Source organism: Carassius auratus, chromosome 2 (genome assembly GCF_003368295.1).
Source record: "Carassius auratus strain Wakin chromosome 2, ASM336829v1, whole genome shotgun sequence".
Taxonomy (NCBI): domain Eukaryota; kingdom Metazoa; phylum Chordata; class Actinopteri; order Cypriniformes; family Cyprinidae; genus Carassius; species Carassius auratus.
This window is the reverse complement of record NC_039244.1, coordinates 6,506,911-6,526,145: the sequence shown is the minus strand read 5'-3', so window position 1 is coordinate 6,526,145 and position 19,235 is coordinate 6,506,911. Positions and strand designations below refer to the sequence as shown.

The 19,235-nt window shown below is 37.2% G+C and overlaps 1 protein-coding gene, 1 long non-coding RNA gene, 1 other non-coding gene and 2 pseudogenes across 7 annotated transcripts; all 5 read right to left on the bottom strand.

The window, feature by feature from the left end:
* Positions 1 to 5,353: 5,353 nt before the first annotated feature.
* Positions 5,354 to 9,143, bottom strand: LOC113110574 (microtubule-associated protein 6 homolog). Its single transcript, XM_026274704.1, has 2 exons — positions 8,323 to 9,143; positions 5,354 to 5,799 (listed from the first exon to the last, which is right to left on the bottom strand). The coding sequence occupies exons 1-2, from the start codon at positions 8,802 to 8,804 to the stop codon at positions 5,502 to 5,504; spliced, it is 780 nt and encodes a 259-aa protein (XP_026130489.1). The 5' UTR covers positions 8,805 to 9,143; the 3' UTR covers positions 5,354 to 5,501.
* A 1,996-nt stretch (positions 9,144 to 11,139) lies between these two features.
* Positions 11,140 to 17,898, bottom strand: LOC113114270 (uncharacterized). Of its 5 annotated transcripts, none has more exons than XR_003293697.1 (11): positions 17,772 to 17,871; positions 17,131 to 17,462; positions 16,345 to 16,455; positions 16,073 to 16,199; positions 15,197 to 15,333; positions 14,604 to 14,751; positions 14,067 to 14,186; positions 13,569 to 13,663; positions 13,406 to 13,482; positions 11,977 to 12,078; positions 11,140 to 11,871 (listed from the first exon to the last, which is right to left on the bottom strand). It is a non-coding gene; the product is annotated as an uncharacterized LOC113114270 (long non-coding RNA). The 5 variants fall into 5 exon arrangements; XR_003293699.1 differs by having other exon boundaries at positions 11,141 to 11,871; positions 17,131 to 17,316; positions 17,772 to 17,881; XR_003293698.1 differs by having other exon boundaries at positions 11,142 to 11,871; positions 16,098 to 16,199; positions 17,131 to 17,302; positions 17,772 to 17,898.
* LOC113041318 (small nucleolar RNA U85) lies at positions 14,262 to 14,552 on the bottom strand. The gene has a single exon (XR_003275379.1). It is a non-coding gene; the product is annotated as a small nucleolar RNA U85 (small nucleolar RNA).
* On the bottom strand, positions 14,837 to 15,151 carry LOC113041312 (uncharacterized; annotated as a pseudogene).
* On the bottom strand, positions 16,546 to 16,871 carry LOC113041324 (uncharacterized; annotated as a pseudogene).
* Positions 17,899 to 19,235: the final 1,337 nt, after the last annotated feature.

Here is a 19,235-nt window from a genome sequence, read left to right as displayed (position 1 = left end):
CTTCTTAAATGTAACTTACAAGACAATGTCAGTTTTTAAATTGACAATTATTTGTAACATGTTTAGAATGATTAATCAGCTCTTGCTCAAATAATGTGCAAGCAAATTTAAAGAATGTAATTTTTATTTAAACGATTTTCCCCATTTATTTAAACTGAATTTACAAAATACTTGCACAGCCCCCAATTCAGTGACAGAAAATATTCATAATTTAGTCTTTATATTGGTTTCATAAAGGGCTAGCAGGGTCTGGAGCATGAAAACGGTGATAAGAAGCACCCGGCGTCCTCAGGCAGACATTAGCAGATCAGTATTGGCAGACCGACATTACTATATATCAAAAGCATCTCATTAAATAAGCAAATACAGGATAAATCCTCCCAGACACCAGATTACATTTTGTTGCTTTTTAAACATTTTTAAATGTTGCATATTCAATCAATTACGGTAATAAAACTATTAGGAAACATGCAGATATTCATTCATCTGGGACAGGGTAAGGTCAGCAGAAACTAAAGCCCGAAAACTTTCCCAGTCACACACTCTTTCTATCACTCTTAAATCTGAAGCGAATTACAAACATATCCTTCCAGTAGATGGTTGCCATTTGAAGCATACATTCTCTTGAATAGATTTCACGTTGTGTAAATTTCCAGCAAATTCCTCTGGTTCTGCAGATTCCTCAGTGGAATGATTTGGAGAACTCCATTTTATTTTTCACAAGCTCTTGCACTGAACCCGTCTTTATTCATCCTCTGGCATTCTTCTCCTCTGACGATCCTAGTCTCTCAGAATGACTTCAGTTTCTCAATATTCAGGTGACAATTCATTTTTAAAATGGTCTTTTCTAGTGAAAGGCCGAATCAGACGTGGATGTGGCTCTTTAAATGGGGAGCGTTGATGGATCATATGTTGAAGATCCTGGATTTGCTTTGAAAAACGGCAGAAGGGTTTGGTGAAAGCTTAGTCTTCTGCTCCTGTCACATAAAACACATTTCTGTTAAAATCATCATCAAGTATTAAAAAAAAAAAATGTACAAATATAAATTACCTGTACACTACCAATCAAAGATTTGGAATTGGTGAAAATTTCCAAGTTTCTTATATGTTGACTAATGCTGCATTTATTTGATTTTAAGTATGGTTTAAAAAAAATAATATTGTGAAATATTATTATATATATTCAAATGTAATTTATTCCTAGATAAAAAAGCTGAGTTTTCAGCATCGTTACTCGTCTTTAGTGTCACATGATCCTTCAGAAATTATTCTAATATACTGATTTACTGCTAAAGAAACATTTATTTTTATCAATGCTGAAGACAATTGTGATGCTTAATATGTTTGTGGAACCTGTGAAACACATGTTTTACCATATCCTTTGAAGAATAGAAGGTAAAAAAAAAAAAAGTATTTATTTGAAATAAAAATCCATTCACAGTTTTCATCTAAAATGTAAGTAGAAAAAGAAGCATCAGGTCATGGACAATCTTGATGTTTTCTAAAACCCACTGTAAATAGTATCTATTTAGCATACTATTTTCAAATTACTATTTGGGGATGTACTTCTCCAAGTCTCATATTCTATTATCTCCAGCCACTCTGCCTCCATCTGTCTTTGTTCTTTGTCTCTCAGTCTGTCTCCTTCTCCTGGCTAGAAGACATCTAATCCTTACTGTAGGGGCGCACTATTTGAGAAGCCAAGCGCTGAGTGAAAATGAGATTTATCATCTACTAAATCTTTTTCTCTCACACACTCTCTCTTACACTGTTTAGTGTTTCTAGAATAAGAACTTGACACCCGCCGACTCAGCCTCACTAACAGCAGACACTGTCCAAACCTTAGGTCTTCAGAATGCCATTCTACCATACTAATGCATGCTGGAAATGATTTATAATACGCCAATTTGACCTCAGAGACCTCCAAAACATCAAACATGAATGAATTATTTCTGAAATGACAAGTGGGTGTTGCATTCTTTTAAAGCCTTTTGCTGAGTAATAGTATATATAAAAGAAATCAGTAATTATTACTACTTTTAATCAACATACATGCATTAAATTGATCAAAAGTGACAGTAAAGATATTTATATTACAAAATATTTATATTTCAAATGAATACTGTTCTTTTTAACTTTTCTAATAATGAAAGAACCAATTTTTTTTTTCAGCTTCCACAAACATATGATAAAATATATAAAATAAATGTTTCTTTAGCAGTAAGGTATATCAGAATGATTTCTGAAGGATCATGTGACACTGAAAACTGGAGTAATGATGCTGAAAATTCAGCTTTGCATCACAGGAATAAATTACATTTTTAAATATATTAAAATCGATTTTGTCATTGTTGATAATACTTCACAATATTCACATTTTTACAAAAATTGTAATTAAATAAATGCAGCATTAGTGAGCATAGGAGACTTCTCTTGAAAATACAATCTTACCAACCCAAAACTTTGAACGTTTTTTTTTTTTTTATATATATATACAGTATTGTTCAAAATAATAGCAGTACAATGTGACTAACCAGAATAATCAAGGTTTTTAGTATATTTTTTATTGCTACGTGGCAAACAAGTTACCAGTAGGTTCAGTAGATTGTCAGAAAACAAACAAGACCCAGCATTCATGATATGCACGCTCTTAAGGCTGTGCAATTGGGCAATTAGTTGAAAGGGGTGTGTTCAAAAAAATAGCAGTGTCTACCTTTGACTGTACAAACTCAAAACTATTTTGTACAAACATTTTTTTTTCTGGGATTTAGCAATCCTGTGAATCACTAAACTAATATTTAGTTGTATGACCACAGTTTTTTAAAACTGCTTGACATCTGTGTGGCATGGAGTCAACCAACTTGTGGCACCTCTCAGCTGTTATTCCACTCCATGATTCTTTAACAACATTCCACAATTCATTCACATTTCTTGGTTTTGCTTCAGAAACAGCATTTTTGATATCACCCCACAAGTTCTCAATTGGATTAAGGTCTGGAGATTGGGCTGGCCACTCCATAACATTAATTTTGTTGGTTTGGAACCAAGACTTTGCCCGTTTACTAGTGTGTTTTGGGTCATTGTCTTGTTGAAACAACCATTTCAAGGGCATGTCCTCTTCAGCATAGGGCAACATGACCTCTTCAAGTATTTTAACATATGCAAACTGATCCATGATCCCTGGTATGCGATAAATAGGTCCAACACCATAGTAGGAGAAACATGCCCATATCATGATGCTTGCACCTCCATGCTTCACTGTCTTCACTGTGTACTGTGGCTTGAATTCAGAGTTTGGGGGTCATCTCACAAACTGCCTGTGGCCCTTGGACCCAAAAAGAACAATTTTACTCTCATCAGTCCACAAAATGTTCCTCCATTTCTCTTTAGGCCAGTTGATGTGTTCTTTGGCAAATTGTAACCTCTTCTGCACATGCCTTTTTTTTAACAGAGGGACTTTGCGGGGGATTCTTGAAAATAGATTAGCTTCACACAGACGTCTTCTAACTGTCACAGTACTTACAGGTAACTCCAGACTGTCTTTGATCATCCTGGAGGTGATCATTGGCTGAGCCTTTGCCATTCTGGTTATTCTTCTATCCATTTTGATGGTTGTCTTCCGTTTTCTTCCACGTCTCTCTGGTTTTGCTCTCCATTTTAAGGCATTGGAGATCATTTTAGCTGAACAGCCTATCATTTTTTGCACCTCTTTATAGGTTTTCCCCTCTCTAATCAACTTTTGAATCAAAGTACGCTGTTCTTCTGAACAATGTCTTGAACGACCCATTTTCCTCAGCTTTCAAATGCATGTTCAACAAGTGTTGGCTTCATCCTTAAATAGGGGCCACCTGATTCACACCTGTTTCTTCACAAAATTGATGACCTCAGTGATTGAATGCCACACTGCTATTTTTTTGAACACACCCCTTTCAACTAATTCAACTAATTGCCCAATTGCACAGCCTTAAGAGCGTGCATATCATGAATGCTGGGTCTCATTTGTTTTCTGAGAATCTACTGAACCTACTGGTAACTTGTTTGCCACGTAGCAATAAAAAAATATACGAAAAACCTTGATTATTCTGGTTAGTCACATTGTACTGCTATTATTTTGAACAATACTGTATATATTTTTTATTATTAAACTTATATATTGTATGGAATATTTTACAGTACAGGAATATTCCAATCTGGACATGGCCTGATTCATCCTCTGTCTGTTGCATGTCATAAACTGCTGAGTGACCATCATCAGGGACAGAGCGCTGATGTATGGGAAACTGTCTGGGTAGCAACTTGAAAGCTTACATAAGATATTTAACTGTCATTTAAGATTACATTATAACTTATGAAACCCTGGGATTTATTCACTGCGAAACTGTGCAGGTTTGATCTCTGTAACTGCTTCTCAATCCTGTTCCTGGAACATTTGGGATTGTTTTATCTAACACTGATCCAACTACTCTTCAGTTCATCAGCAAAGTAATAATAATAATAAAAAGTTATAGTATGTTAGTATAATATTATATATACATATTTTTTTTATTATTATTATTATAAAACAAATTATAAAAATAAGAATATCAAGGGATTTTTCAATTCAAAAACAAATTAATTAATAAATAATAATAATAATAATAAGATCGATGGTTGTCCCGCGGTCCCTGGTTTTGGTATCTTTGTCATAGAGGAATTTCAGACTTGTTCAGTCATCATCAAAAACATCAGACTAGTGGATCTCTCTGACAACTTCACAAGAGCATCAGCGCAAAGGTTATGAAAAGAAAAGTAACAACTCAATAACAGAGGCATTTAAGCCTGACACCAGAAGCACAAATTTCTCAGACTTAGACTACTGGCATTGTGTTTTTCAGCTCTCTGTTTCTCTCCTCACTGGTCAAGCATGAGGTTTGATAGCATGCATGGGTTACCAAGAGAGTAATTAGGACTAAATGAAACCCAATTAGTGCATACTTCACTGACTGACGGGCAAAAGATTCAGCACCAGTTTCACAGTTAGTTTTGATTATTATTGAGAGGACGGGCACAGACTAGACTGATGTAATGGGGCACAGGAGCAGGGTCACTGATTACATAACCTCAATGAATCAGCACTGGTCGATACAGAGAGCACAAGTTTAACCAGACCTGAAACTCGCATTTGTCCCAGACAGGGATCAGTGTTAAATAACCATTGTGATTAAACTGCGTTTTATGCTTGATTTCACAGATTAACCTAAAAGGTTATGCAAATCAATATTTCTGCTAACATATTCTGGGTTAAATATGACCAAAAAGTTAATCTAGCTCAAAAGGTAAACCCACTTAAAAAGGTTTATTTTGTCAACTTTACAGCTCAAACATGAATAATTCATGGGGTGGGGGTAAAAATAAAAGTTAAGATTTTACACAGTGATCTCCTGCTGATAATATGAAAGTCTCCAGTTCATTCTCGTTCTGCTGAGCATGGTCTGAAATTTGACTCTTTGTTGATCATTCTGTCACATCAGCTCGCTGTCGGATTTGATCTCTCTCTTCTCTCCACATCTCTTCTGATCTATCCTCTCACTCACCTCTGGTTTCATGCTGATCTCTGTCCTGTGTGTGTGTGCTTTCTCTGTCTGTGCGTGTGTGCTGGTCTCCGGTACGCTGGCGTCTGTGTGTCTGTGCGAGTCTGGGCTGAATGCGGCCTGGTAGCTGGTCTCCGGCGGGGGCTGGTCAGCACCTGTACCCAGGAAGGTGGGCCGTTTATGGGCAGCCTTTGACGGCCGAGCTCCAGACCATGGCTGGTACTCCTTCCTGACTCCAGAAAGAGATCAAATTAATAAGACAGGGAAAAACAGAGTTAGAATTCTGAGGAGCTGCAGGTTTCATACGTTCACAGATCAGATCCTTTAACCAAAGCCTGATGAACACAGAAGGCTGCCTGTTATCAATTCATTCCGTTTCCCTCAGATAACTGTTTATGTAGTAGTTTGAGATTAATTCCGCTCTTTCATGAACTGTCGGATGAAATATGCATGACAGTGACCAGTAACCACACTGTCTGAAAATCACTGCAATACACAACTGTTGCAACCACCACACCAGTCCAGTTACAGCACTAAAGTAAACTAGCATCAAAGAAGGACAACAATACATTTGTGGAGACTACAGTGAGCATATGTTATTTCAGACATAAAAAACACTGATTTAGGCTCTAGTTTAGAGGCAAAGGCCTCTAGATTATGCTTATTTTACCAAAATAAAATCTTATCATGCCTTTATTATTTTTATTTAATTAGTACAGAATGGTCAGACTTTGCTTAGACAAAAGTCTTGTCACATCTTTAAAGGATTCAACCAATCACAGATTAGAGTGTCACCTGTGACAAATACTGTAATTAACACATTCCCAGGGGTGTAGAAGAACCCCAGCACACCCAACCTCCATCTGAAATGCATCCTGACCTCTGACAACATGCCAAAGTTTCAACAACAGACCAAAATGCTGATCATCAAGAGCCTGAAGACCAAGTCTCCTGCTGAGGTGGCAGACATCTTTAATGTATCTAAACGTCAAGTGGAGAGGATAAGAAAAACATTTGAAGAAACTGGTGAAGTTTATGACAGACCCAGGTCAGGCAGACCCTGTAAGACAACTGTTCGAGAGGACCGTTTGCTGGTTCGACAGTCCAGGGCCAGCCCTTTTTCAACTGCAGCAGAGCTACATTAGAACTGGTCACCAGAAACCCCTGTAACTACAAGAACAGTTTGTTGAATTCTCTCACGCAGTGGTCTCAATGGCCGAATTAGTGCTCAGAAACCAGCATTAAACAGAAGACAACTTAAAAATTGTGTTGCATTTACCAAGGCGCACAGCTTGCAGGAAGGATGGACTGTGGAAAAGTGGCAGAAGGTTGATTATTCTGATGAATCATCTATTGAACTGCATCCCAATCATAGCAAATACTGCAGAAGACCTATGGGAATCCGCATGGACCCAAGATTCACACAGAAAACAGTCCGTTCCGTGTAGGAAACATTTTGGTTTGGGGTTACATTGAGTATGGGGGCATGCAAGATATCTGCAGAGTGGATGGCAACATCAACAGCCTGAGGTATCAAGACATTCTTGCTGCCCATTACATTCCAAACCACAAGAGAGGGCAAATTCTTCAGCTCCTTCTCATACTTCAGCCTCCACATCAAAGTTCCTGAAAGCAAAGAAGGTCAAGGTGCTCCAGGGTTGGCCAGCCCAGTCACTAGACATGAACATTATTGAACATGTCTGGGGTAAGATGAAGGAGGAGGCATTGAAGATGAAACCAAAGTATCTTGATGAACTCTGGGAGTCCTGCAAGAATGCTTCTTTGCCATTCCAGATGAATTTATTTTAAGTAATTTAAGTAATTGCGGAGACGTATGGATGCAGTCCTCCAAGCTCATGGGAGTCATACACAATATTAATTATTTTTCCATTGCACCATGACTTTATGCTTTGTAATGTACATTATTTCTGTATAATATATATGTATATATATATATATATATATATATATATATATATATATATATATATTAGATACATACCAGTAATAAGTGATATTATTATTACATGTTTTTATGTTAGTGTAGTAGTCTATTTGATAATTAAAAATGTATAAGCAATAAGGACATATTATATTTATGATTTTTTTCATAATTTTAGTGTTTTTACGTACTAAATGGGCCGAAAAAAATACAAAAATATATTAAATAATAATAATATTAATAATACACGTTTGTTTTGTCTTTGCAATGTTTTTACTCACTTCAGAATAAAATAAAAATATATAGATTACAAAGATTTGAGATTTATTCATATAGAATTATTATTATGGTATTTTTCTTTGTAATATGTTTTTACTTACTAAACAGGCTAAAATGAAATAAAATAATGAAATAATATATAGATTACAAATATTTAATAGAAATCATCAATTGTTATTAGAAGTTGTAGTAGTAGTTGTAGTAGTAATATAATATAGTCTAGAATGTTTGTCTTTTGTAATGTTTTACTTTGCTAAAATAAAATATAAGGAAATTCACCCATATGGTATTACTGATATATATATATATATATATATATATATATATGTGTGTGTGTGTGTGTGTGTGTGTGTGTGTGTGTGTGTTTTACTAACTAAATTTGCTTAAATTTAAATGTAAATGTAAATCCCATAACCTTATTTAACTCATGATGATGATGAACTGTTGACAAGTGTGTGAGTGTTGCAGTGGAAGAGAGGTGCTGAAGAACAGCTCCCATGAGAGAAAGCCCCGCATGAAGAGCATCTGTACCTGTGTGAGCTGAGCTGATCTGCCCCTCTCTGCTTGCCGCTGCGCTCCAGTCTGTCCGCCCGCTGCTGACTCGTGCTGTTAGAGTAACCGTTCACCGGGCTATCCGTTAAAGTGCCGCCTTTCCCTCCGTTATTGATCCAGGGAAAGTTATCCTTCTTCGGGATGGGCCATGGTTTGTAATCCTGTTTGTACTGGGTGACGCTCTGGAAGGGCACACCCGGGGGATGGTAGTCCTCGCGGGGTTTATAACTCGGTTCCGTCCGTCCTCGTTGCGGCCGCCGGACTCCAGCTGCATGGTCCGGCGTCACGAAGTTGACGCCCGGCGCCTGTTCCGTGGAAACGAGTTTGGTGACGGATCGCACCTCCTGCTCCCCGATGTCAGAGTAGTTCTGAATCGTTAGCGGAACCGACAAATCTGATTTATCGAACTGGTTCCAGAACCGAGCCAAGCAGCAGACTCTGCTGATGCACGGCCAAGCCATTCCTATAAAATAAACCAAAAACAAAAAGAAAGGAAACACTGTAAAAACGCGATGAAGTGCTCGATTACATGAAAGAATGTGAGCGCGTGTCCGTTCCTCTAGAACTGCGCGAGACGGCTCGGTGTCGGGACACTGTCATTGCACATTCATCTCACGTGATTCGAATTTTAATGCAGAAATAATAATAATCCATAAACATCCGAGTCGGTTAACAGTGTCCACCTCACGGCTGTTTCCCCGACAGAGCTCAACTTACTAACGCCCTAAAAATCCTCTTTTAATCAAAACCAAGTGCACTTCCTACCTAGACAGCATTTCTAGGCATCATAGGCGCTTACAGCTGACTCAGATGCTGTCTAACTAAAGCACCAAGGTACTACACTTTTTGACTATGCAATAAGGTATTTTCTGAAGAACCATGCAAACTTGTAGTCAACTTGAAATACTTGACGTATTTGACATATTCACTGGGAGACTTTGTACTACATCTAAAACTATTTCAAACATAATCAATTTAGAGGCTATAAGGAGCATGTATGAATTTAAAAAATTGTCACATCACATCACCATGTGTTGATATGATTTAAACAGTTACCGGTTTTAAAAACCTAAAAAAAAATTGTAATTTTTTTTTTAAGTTTTTATTTGTAGAAATTTTACAACCAATGGCATTCAAGTTTTAAAAACAGTGCACAGTGTACTGTATTAATAAAAATGTATGTTCTCATATATATCGTGTTCTTTATGGTATTTATTTCCATAGTAGTCACAGACTTGGAACTCACAGTATATCACAGTACTATGGTACTGTGATATACTAGTACCATACTCTATACTCATACTCTATACTCTAGTACCATCCATAGTACTTTTTTGTCAGGACAGGTAAGCGGCTCACAGGTTTTTTTAGTTTGCCATTTAAACCATTCTAATCAATTGCGCCAAACCAAAACTAACGAATTGCTTTCGCTCTGCATTCACAAACAAGCTGTTGTTTTCAGGTTGTCATAACAAACATCTAAAGTCTGATTTAACGACATACCACAAGGCAGCTGAATATGTTGAGCTCTGGTATATTTTTGCTTGATATTTCAGTTATAAAGTCTGTGGCTTTATTTTCCATCTGATAAGCATAAGCCCCATTAACAGGTCAATTAAGCAGCACCTGTCTCATTACTGCAGTCAGTGAGTGTGCTGGACCACTACATTTCTCCCTTTATTGTCCTAGAATAATCAGTGTGGGGGAATTTACAGCTTGGTTAAAACAATTTGCAGTTTGAAAAATATATGCTTTCATTTTTCAAAAATAGTTGCATCATTATTAGCATTATTTCTGAAAAGCTACAGGCCTGTTTGCTGAAGTTATGCTGTTTTTCCCTATTAGGGATAAAACTAATTTACTAACAGATTTATCACCTGAAAAGTCCCAGCATTCCTGAGTAAAATTTCCACAAATCCAGAAATCTTTATAAACGCACAATCCTCTCATCATTCAGCATAGATCAGATTTTTGTCTGCCATCAGTCACATGGCATTATGCTCTTGTGGAAAAAAAAGGATCACCCTGTGTTTGGAAGAGAAAAGTTATCTTTAACAAAATGTCACTCAAAAAATGCTTCAATTTGACTCAAAACAAGAGGCTTCTAATGATATAAATCCTTATAATATTATTAATAAATGATTCTACAATTTACAAATAAAAGAAGAAAAAAACATTTGAACTGCAAGGCTTATACATTTTGAGTTACTCATAATCATTTAAACTTACTAAAATATATATTGCATGTAACTGGAAATGAGTTCTGCAAATTGATTGTCACGAAATGCCTCCACCTTCAGGCCAGCTGAAGCATTACAGGTCTTTAGATCCATTTATCAGTCTTCTGTATTATGCATAACATAGCGGGAAGACATGTGGAAACGTTGCATATAAAGAGATGGAATGTTTCAGTTTTCCAGTTTTAGCTTGACTTCGCCTGATTTTCCCACAAACCGTTTTCTTTCCATTTCCACATCACCTGTGGGTTAATGGCTCTCCTGCACACAAGAGTGTTCAACTTAAACCTGTCAAAAACCACAGACAAAGATGAGGACGAGACCTGGAGCAGATGAATCAGTCTGATTCTGCTGTGATCACTACAGCATTCAGGTCCAGGTCAACATTCTAGTCATTTAATATCAAATTCAGTTTATTTGCAGCATTCAAAACATGTTTTATTTTTCATTTATTTAGATAAAATAGTATGAAGGGTAAATATCTGCCATCATTCGGTTATCAGCCATTACATGAAAATAACAGACTGCATATCTGTTTGAGAACTTTTTTTAAACTATTAAAAAAAATTACACACTTCAACTTTAGGTTGGTCCAGAGTGCTGTTTCCCCAGCAGTATTATCCAGTCAAAGTTTTAACCTTTTTTTTTAGACGTTTATTCAGTGTTAATGTACAATGTGTGTTATCCAGTTTAAAGTAAATCAAACACATCTTTGGTGAAATTAAACTGTTGAGGAACTGGTATGTTGTAAACCCGTCTGCTCTCATAATCACAGAAGTTGCAGATGCTAAAAGCTGCACATTTGCAGCCACCAGCCTCACTCATGCAGTTCATGCTTCTGGGAGATTTTCGGACAGAGTCTTTGCAAAGCACATATTCATTGCAAGGTTTTAAATGTGGCCTAGACATTGTAAACTAAAGCAACTGAGGTAGTTTCTCTTACCCTACATTAGGCAGCGACACAAATGAAACTTTCACACGGATCAGCATCTCATTTTTAGACTCAGGCCCTTTAATCATCGTTTTTTTCCCTTTTCGTTGCAACAATCTTGGGCTGCAATAAAAGCTGCCCAAAAACACAATTCAGCTCCATGGAAAAAGTTTAATAAAAACCTACAGACACCGATATAGCATATTTGATGGCAACTAAAACATTAAACAATTAAAAGTTACAGTCACAGACCTCATCGGTCTAAAACCAAATTACATAGAGGTATTTAAAAAAATGCGTGTCACATGCGAGCGATGGGTGTTGTCACTTTGGGCATCTCACTCTCAGCCATGACAGCATCTGAAAAAGAATTAAAATAAAGCATGTTAAATGAGCATAAGTGTTTTACTGCACTTTTAACTTAACATAAATGACTAAAATGATAGTCATGTTAAAGTGACTGACCCTCTTCCTCATCACTGGTGAAGGCGATGGCAGGTTTGGGATGAGAGCAAGATTTCCTTGGGGTTATGAGGTCAATGTCATCTAAGTTCGGTTTGTCACGCCCTGAAGGATATAGAGATGAATGCATTATGAATTGTGTGAATATACAATGAGATTCATTAATAAAAGTCCTGCAAACAGGAAACAGGACAAGATCACATAAGAGAGAGACCAGGGGCCTCTACCATGATGGTAGCTAAACAAATTCAGAGTTACAGGATTAGTTTCGAGTTGACAAAACCAAACCTCTCCAATCTGACTTTGTTGGTACCATAATGCTGTTCATCAACTTTCTTTGTCAATTCGGGCTTTGATCGTGAGTTTGTGGAGCACGTGCACATGAATGTGTGACATCACTGACGAACAGCCAATCACGAGCCTTGCATTACAAAGCAAGTTTGATTTACTTCTCGCAAGAGACCCAGCGAGATTCAAAACTAAAGGTTAAAGGTTTTGCTAAAGGTTAAGAGATTGAAGAATGACAAATTTAAATGTCATATGAAAAATGAAGGAGGACTAATAAAATAAATGATCTTGCTTCATCAGTGTAGTCACAAGTGGAACTTGTTAACTTAGTTTATACATTTGAAAATATATAGTGATAAAGACTTGAACATGTAAGTTCAGATTTGTAATTTTTAAAATAGTTCAGTATCTTTTGATACTACAGCTTATTTATATTACATGATCTGTATACATTAATATTTAAAATAATTTATAATAACTGTAATTGCTTGTACGGTCTATAATAACTAAAATTGCTTGTAAGAGATAAATGATATGAATCACAATAATTATATAAATCATAAAATGACTCTGTTATTATCATAAAAGCCAGACTTCTTTCTTTTTAAGCATAAGTGACCTTTAATTTGGAGCCAGATAAACTGGAGTGACTTTGTGTTTGACATGTGTCACTTCTCTCACATCTGATTGGTTCACCTTCAGTTTGAGTTCTTGAATCCAGCGTGAGATACCATGGCAGCTAACACCGATTAAAGCCAAGCTACTTTCATAGTACCTAAAACCCAGGGTTGGCTGAAACTAAGCTGAAACATAGCTGGCTAGCCATCTAATCTAGCTTCATGGTACAGGCCCCTGGTCCTTCATACCGATCATCTATCATAAAGGAGTCCAATCTCACAAATGTTGTTCTAGCAATGTTTTCCTGTGCACCATGAAAACTATTAAATTAGATTTTGGGTAACTACATTAGCCCAAGTTACCTTTCATGTTTGAAGTAGGCAAAATAATGGAAAAAATCTTCTAAAACCAGGTAAAACTTTTCTGATTTGGTGATGAACGGGAAAGGTGTTTTTAGAACACGGTTTCCATTGGGAGACTGTAGGTTAAAATAAAGCAAATAGCATGTTGTGTGTCTGATACCCACTTTGCGGTTCTGAATCATTGGCAGAGCTTCTCCACTAAACTCTCGGTCTCTCTTTAGTGATGTAGGAGAGGAGTTATCTAAAAGAGAAAGTTAAATAGAAGTGATTTATGGTTTGTCATGCAGAAAAAGTTAAACTGCAATAGCAGCATAAATCATATCTCACTTCATAATGGTGTTGAAGTCCCCCTCCTTCATTCCACATTCAGGATCAGATAATCAGCTGATGATGTCTGGCAGCAGGTTGTAAATTGCGTTATCCTGAGAAAAAAAAATTAAATTGAGTGTTATATTTAGGTCATCTCATCTTGGGAGTTGAATGAATTTTTTCTTTTTTTAAAATCATTGTAATGTGGTTATGTCCATACACTGCTAAGACATTTATATGCAAACACCAGGTAAAAGTAAATTTAGCATCTGATGTCCCCTTTAAATGGACACATGCGGCTACTTTGCATTTACATTAAAAAAAAAGAGGATGTGTTGGGGGAAAGTTTTTGGTACAGCATTTATTAGAAACCAACCAAAACTTGTGATCAATTACCAAAGACAAAGCTAGTAAGAGATGTGTAAATGGCAAAAAGAGCTTAAAGAACATACCATCAGCGATGGCTAGGGACAGACAGCTGTAGAATTAGTATATACATAAAGTGTAAATACATACCCTCACATGGTCTGTTATGTTAGCGATGGTGATAAATGTGTCTTGAGCCAGCAAATAATATTCTGCAACCTTCTCTCCCATAGCATGTCCAAATTACGGAGAACCACCTCCTTCTCAGTACTAAACACAGACACACGATATGAAGTTACAGATCTAAATAATGCACACCATGCCTTAACATGATAAAGAAAAGAATGCCCTCAGATTACAAAAAAGAACTAGCTCATAGCTCATTGGACATTATAGAGAACTGAGCTTCAACCTGTGTCCACACACACACACACACATTATGATCATCCTTCCCAAATCTCTCCTGCATTTCTCTGAGGAAGAGCTTGATAGGAAGAACTTGCTTTATGTAGGCGGGCCCTTACTGCAAAGCAGCAAATCTCCCCTGCCCAGCCAAGATTACCAGCCAATAGGAGCACAGAAGAGCTCAGACTCTTACCCAATGAGCTCACATTCGCCTTGGTGTCATCATTGGGCAAAATGTTTCATGCTATGACATTAAATCAGTTCAAAAGAATCATTCTAGACCTGAAGCACATGTGCTCGGACATGTGAGTGGGCATCATGGATGTGCTCCTGCAGCATTTCCAGGAAACAATCTCGGCTTGCATGAGCAGAATCATCCAGCTCATCACCAGACAAAACCCTCACACACAGCCACCTGCAGACTCGGACTCTGTCAAAACACAAACAGCATGTTAACAGAGCACACACACACAGAAGATTTAAGCTCTGAAACTCACAGCTTAATTGTAAATGATTGCCCTCAGATTACCAAAGAGAGTGCTCAATGCCCAAAGAATTACTGCAGAGAACTGAGATTCAACCTGTGACCGTACACATGGGCACACACACACACACACACACACACACACACTGTAAGCCCCACCCTTTTTCATCCCCATTTCTTTAAAGGATAGAAAACTCAGAGGAAGGGGCTTATTGAATGTAGGCAGGCCCTTACAGCAAGACAGCAAATTTTCACTGCCCAGCCAAGATTACCAACCAACAGGAAAGCAGGAGAGTTCAGACTCCAATTCAATGGGCTCATATTCGCCTTGGTCTCATCACTGGGCAAGCATCCAATGAAAGAAGTGATGAAAGACAACATGTGACTGTACCTCTCCATCCAGGTGTGTAAGGAGAACACTGATGTTTGGGATCATGGTTTCGGATTCCAGAGTACTAGGTTCAGACAAAAAGCTTCACACCTGAACCTTCTCTGGCTAGTTCCTCACTTGACTTCTGACCAATCTCTCTGGAACACACACATGGAGTTTTGATTTGGATGAAAATTATCTCAGGTGAGCAGTATAATAAAAATTTTATTTTATTGTAATAAGATGTTACATTAAAACCAACATAGTTACTTTGCTGGAAACACAACCTCAAAAATGTCAAGTGAATATATAGTGGTAAATACATGGAAAAATAGATTTCTTTGGATTTGACAGATACAAGCCAAAAGATATAATAACAACCTTAAACTTTTAATTATACACCTAAAATCAAATAATATTTTATGAGTGCTGCTACACTGCAAATGCCCATTCATTAATATAGACAAAGTTATACATTTTTATTTACTACCACAGATAAATCAGATATTATTAAGGTCTTTTGCCTTTGTAGGGCAGAGCTCTGGTGGACATTCCTGCAGTCAGCATGCCAATTGCACGCTCCCTCAAAACTTGCTACATCTGTGGCATTGTGCTGTGTGATAAAACTGCACATTTGGCCTTTTATTATGGCCCGCCTAAGGCACACCTGTGCAATTATAATGCTGTCTAATCAGCATCTTGATATGGCACACTTGTGAGGTGGATGGACTATCTAGGCAAAGGAGAAGTGCTCACTAACACAGATTTAGACAGATTTGTAACTAATATTTAAGAGAAATAGGCCTTGGCGAGTCTTAGATCTCGGAGTTCAGCTCATGAAAAATGAGGAAAAAAAACAGTGTTGCATTTATAATTTTGTTCAGTATATACCCCTACCCAACATGTGATTGTATTTCTTCACCGTGATTCCTAGTACATGAATGATGGCATCTCTGGTGGACTCGCTCTTCACGTGGCGTATGGTGGGGTTTTCCAGGAGTTTTAGCAACAGCATGTCAAACAGCTACATAAAAAAAAAATAAAAAAAAAAGACAAAACATAAGTCAAGTAGAGACTGACACAATCAAAATGATATATTAAGACATACAGAGCTAAAAAGATTAAACAGAGAAAGGGTTGACATTTTAAGAGGAAATACAGGCTTTTACCTGACAAACTCCTCTTCCACTAGAGACAGACTCCACATTGTGCGAGTGTCCAGCTGCAGCAGTTGAGTCAAACACTGAAGAACTTTCTCTTGTTCAGCGTCCTATTGCAGGCTTTTTTCTGACCATGAGACAAAAACAAAGAGATGTTTAATATGGTATAAACAAAAGTGTATACACTAAAAGCTTAGAAACAGTAGATGTTGCCCTCAGATTACCAAAGAAAGCATTCACAGCTGGTGGGCCCATTAGGAGATTTGTGACTCTTTGCTGACTGACACATTTACACACACACACACTATCGGGACATACTCAAACACACACACACTGTAAGCTGCCAAATCATCCACAAATGTCCATTTCTAAAGGAGAATTGTATTATGCTTGACAGCTAACATCAATATGGGTGGGCCCTTACAGCAGCACAGCCAATCTCCACTGCTCTACCAAGATTACCCACCAGTCAGAGAGCAAGAGAACACAAGATCCCAGCCAATCAGCTCGTATTTGCCTTGTTCTCATCACAGGGCATACAGTATAAACCAGTGATTCTCAATTCCAGTCCTGGCAATCTGAATGGAACCTATATGCTCCCTTCAAACTGGAATCAGGGCAGAATATCCTGTGCAGTCCAATTTGCAGGGCACTTACAGTCAAATAGAACAAATGTCTGAAATGATAAGAGATACATAGAAAAATGTGCAGAGTGGGGGTCGTGAGGACTGGAATTGAGAACCACTGGTGTAAACAATCCATGAATAATAAAAGTTGAATAACATTCAGCAGTACCTTGCTGGGTGCCATGACGATAGTTTCCTTGTATGAGTCACTCTCAATGGTTTCTGTGAGTTTGCAAAGAAAACTTTCATCTTCACATCACTGAGCTGCTGTTTGCGGTCCGCGGCTGATAAGAAGCCTGACAGGAGCAGGGTCGACAGAGAAACAGACAGGCCTCTGGCCACTGAAAATAGAGCACTGTGATACATTGTGGGAAATATAGTTTAACCTTGTTTAGTAGACAGACAGCACATCCGGAACCACATACTGGTTAACAGCACCAGACTTCAGGAAATGGTCGAAAAAAAACCGGTACAATAAAATCCCAAGACATCTCTGCACGCCTAAACAACAACCAGTATACAAACATGCTGATCAGCAAGAGAATACACACGGCTAAGTTACAACAAGCCCAGAATGTCTGCCCTATAAAGGTACGGTCTAACACTTAAATGCATCATCTTGGCTAACATAACCAAGAAATATAGAAACAAGTATTTATGTTTACATTAGACTTAAACAAAACACGCATGTTCTGTTTGACGGGACAAGCTAGCTTGCTAACCACAGTACAAACAGACATATCTAAATTTATTCTAAACTACACACTTCTTAAAGTTGAAATAAATAAAACAACACATTCTAACACTCACCGTACGAAAAAATATTTTTCCTCACAAATCCTAACCTAAACTAAACCACATAAAACAGACTGGACTGACTGAACGATTTGAGTCGCAGCTTTAACTTTCACACAGCGCGCGCCAAAGGAAGTACGCCATGGCTCCGCCCTCTCGCGAACGCCACGCCCAATTGATCAGTACAGAACGCTGGTGGTTGGATCCATAAATATTTATAAGTATAGAATAGAATTTACTGACAATTTAAAGGCGATATAACATATACCTTTACAGCAAAATTATTATTATTATTTTGTATTATTAAAAAGTACAGAAATTCCCATTTTCCGCCCTAATCATCTCACTTCTCTCATATTTTATTTTTATGGAGTGCTGTTTAGTCCATAACATAGCTTTGTTTAATGTATAATTTAAGTGTCATATGAGTTATTTTGATTGTTTTATTTTATTTTACTATTTTACTCAATTAAACACTTACTTTATTTTTTGTTGCCCAGACATTTTAAAATAGTTTCGTTGTATCAACGTTTAGCCAAGTTTTCACGAGTTTACAAGACTATCGTTGCAACATTAGGATAACAATGGAGTGAAATTAAACAGTTACAAGTTGCGAATGGTGCAGATGAATTATTCAGCAAAGAAGGAAGTGTTCGTGAAGCTTTAAAATCTTTTTTTATTGAAGGTAACATTGGGTACAAACGTGTAAAACCGTCAATATACAAACAAATATTTATACAGACATACCAAACCAGAAACAAAGAACAAACAAAAAACAACAACAAAAAAACATGCCGATTGTAGTCTTTATAGACAGGAAACTAAATTATGACGTAGATTCGATTAATACAGCGATTGGAAGCCAACCTGCAACGAATCAACCTTTGAATCCGTTGACCTGGGCAAAATGCAAATAACATTGATCATGACAAGTGTCCACTTTTTCATAATTATTTAAACTATATAGTGTATTCCAGATTTATGCCAGTGCGGTTAATTTCCCAACGTCAACCTCTTGCGTTGTAATAAACTTTTATTTTGACATCACATCATTAAATTACCACTTGTGCTGTCATTATCATAGCCTGTAGACAGTAGAAATACAATATGTATATGGTCATGATTACCACGTCCATAAAAAACAAATAAATACACACATGGGGCTGTCTTGTCAGGACAACGCGAGATCTGTTTTAAAATACACACTAGTAGTTCATTTTGTTCTTTTATTCGGTGTTTTAGACGTACATGTTTCACGATAAAACTGAAAAAGACATTGACTTGGTAAGAGTCCGGGTAACGTTACCGATATATATATATTTTTTCATTATTTTTGTGTGACATGGTCTAAACCTTATTTAACCAAATAAGTGTTTAATGTAATCAGTCAACATTATGCAAAGTATTCATAGATCTGATACAGTCACAGCTGGACTTGACATTATCTTAGGCAAGGCAAGGCAAGGCAAGTTTATTTAT

What these genes read in the sequence shown, in the direction of transcription:
- LOC113110574 (XM_026274704.1), bottom strand. Translation starts at nt 8,804, where the DNA reads ATGGCTTGGCCGTGCATCAGCAGAGTCTGCTGCTTGGCTCGGTTCTGG. An exon ending in GATCAGCTCAGCTCACACAG is followed by an intron (nt 5,800 to 8,322) that starts GTACAGATGCTC and finishes TTCTGGAGTCAG; the next exon opens with GAAGGAGTACCAGCCATGGT.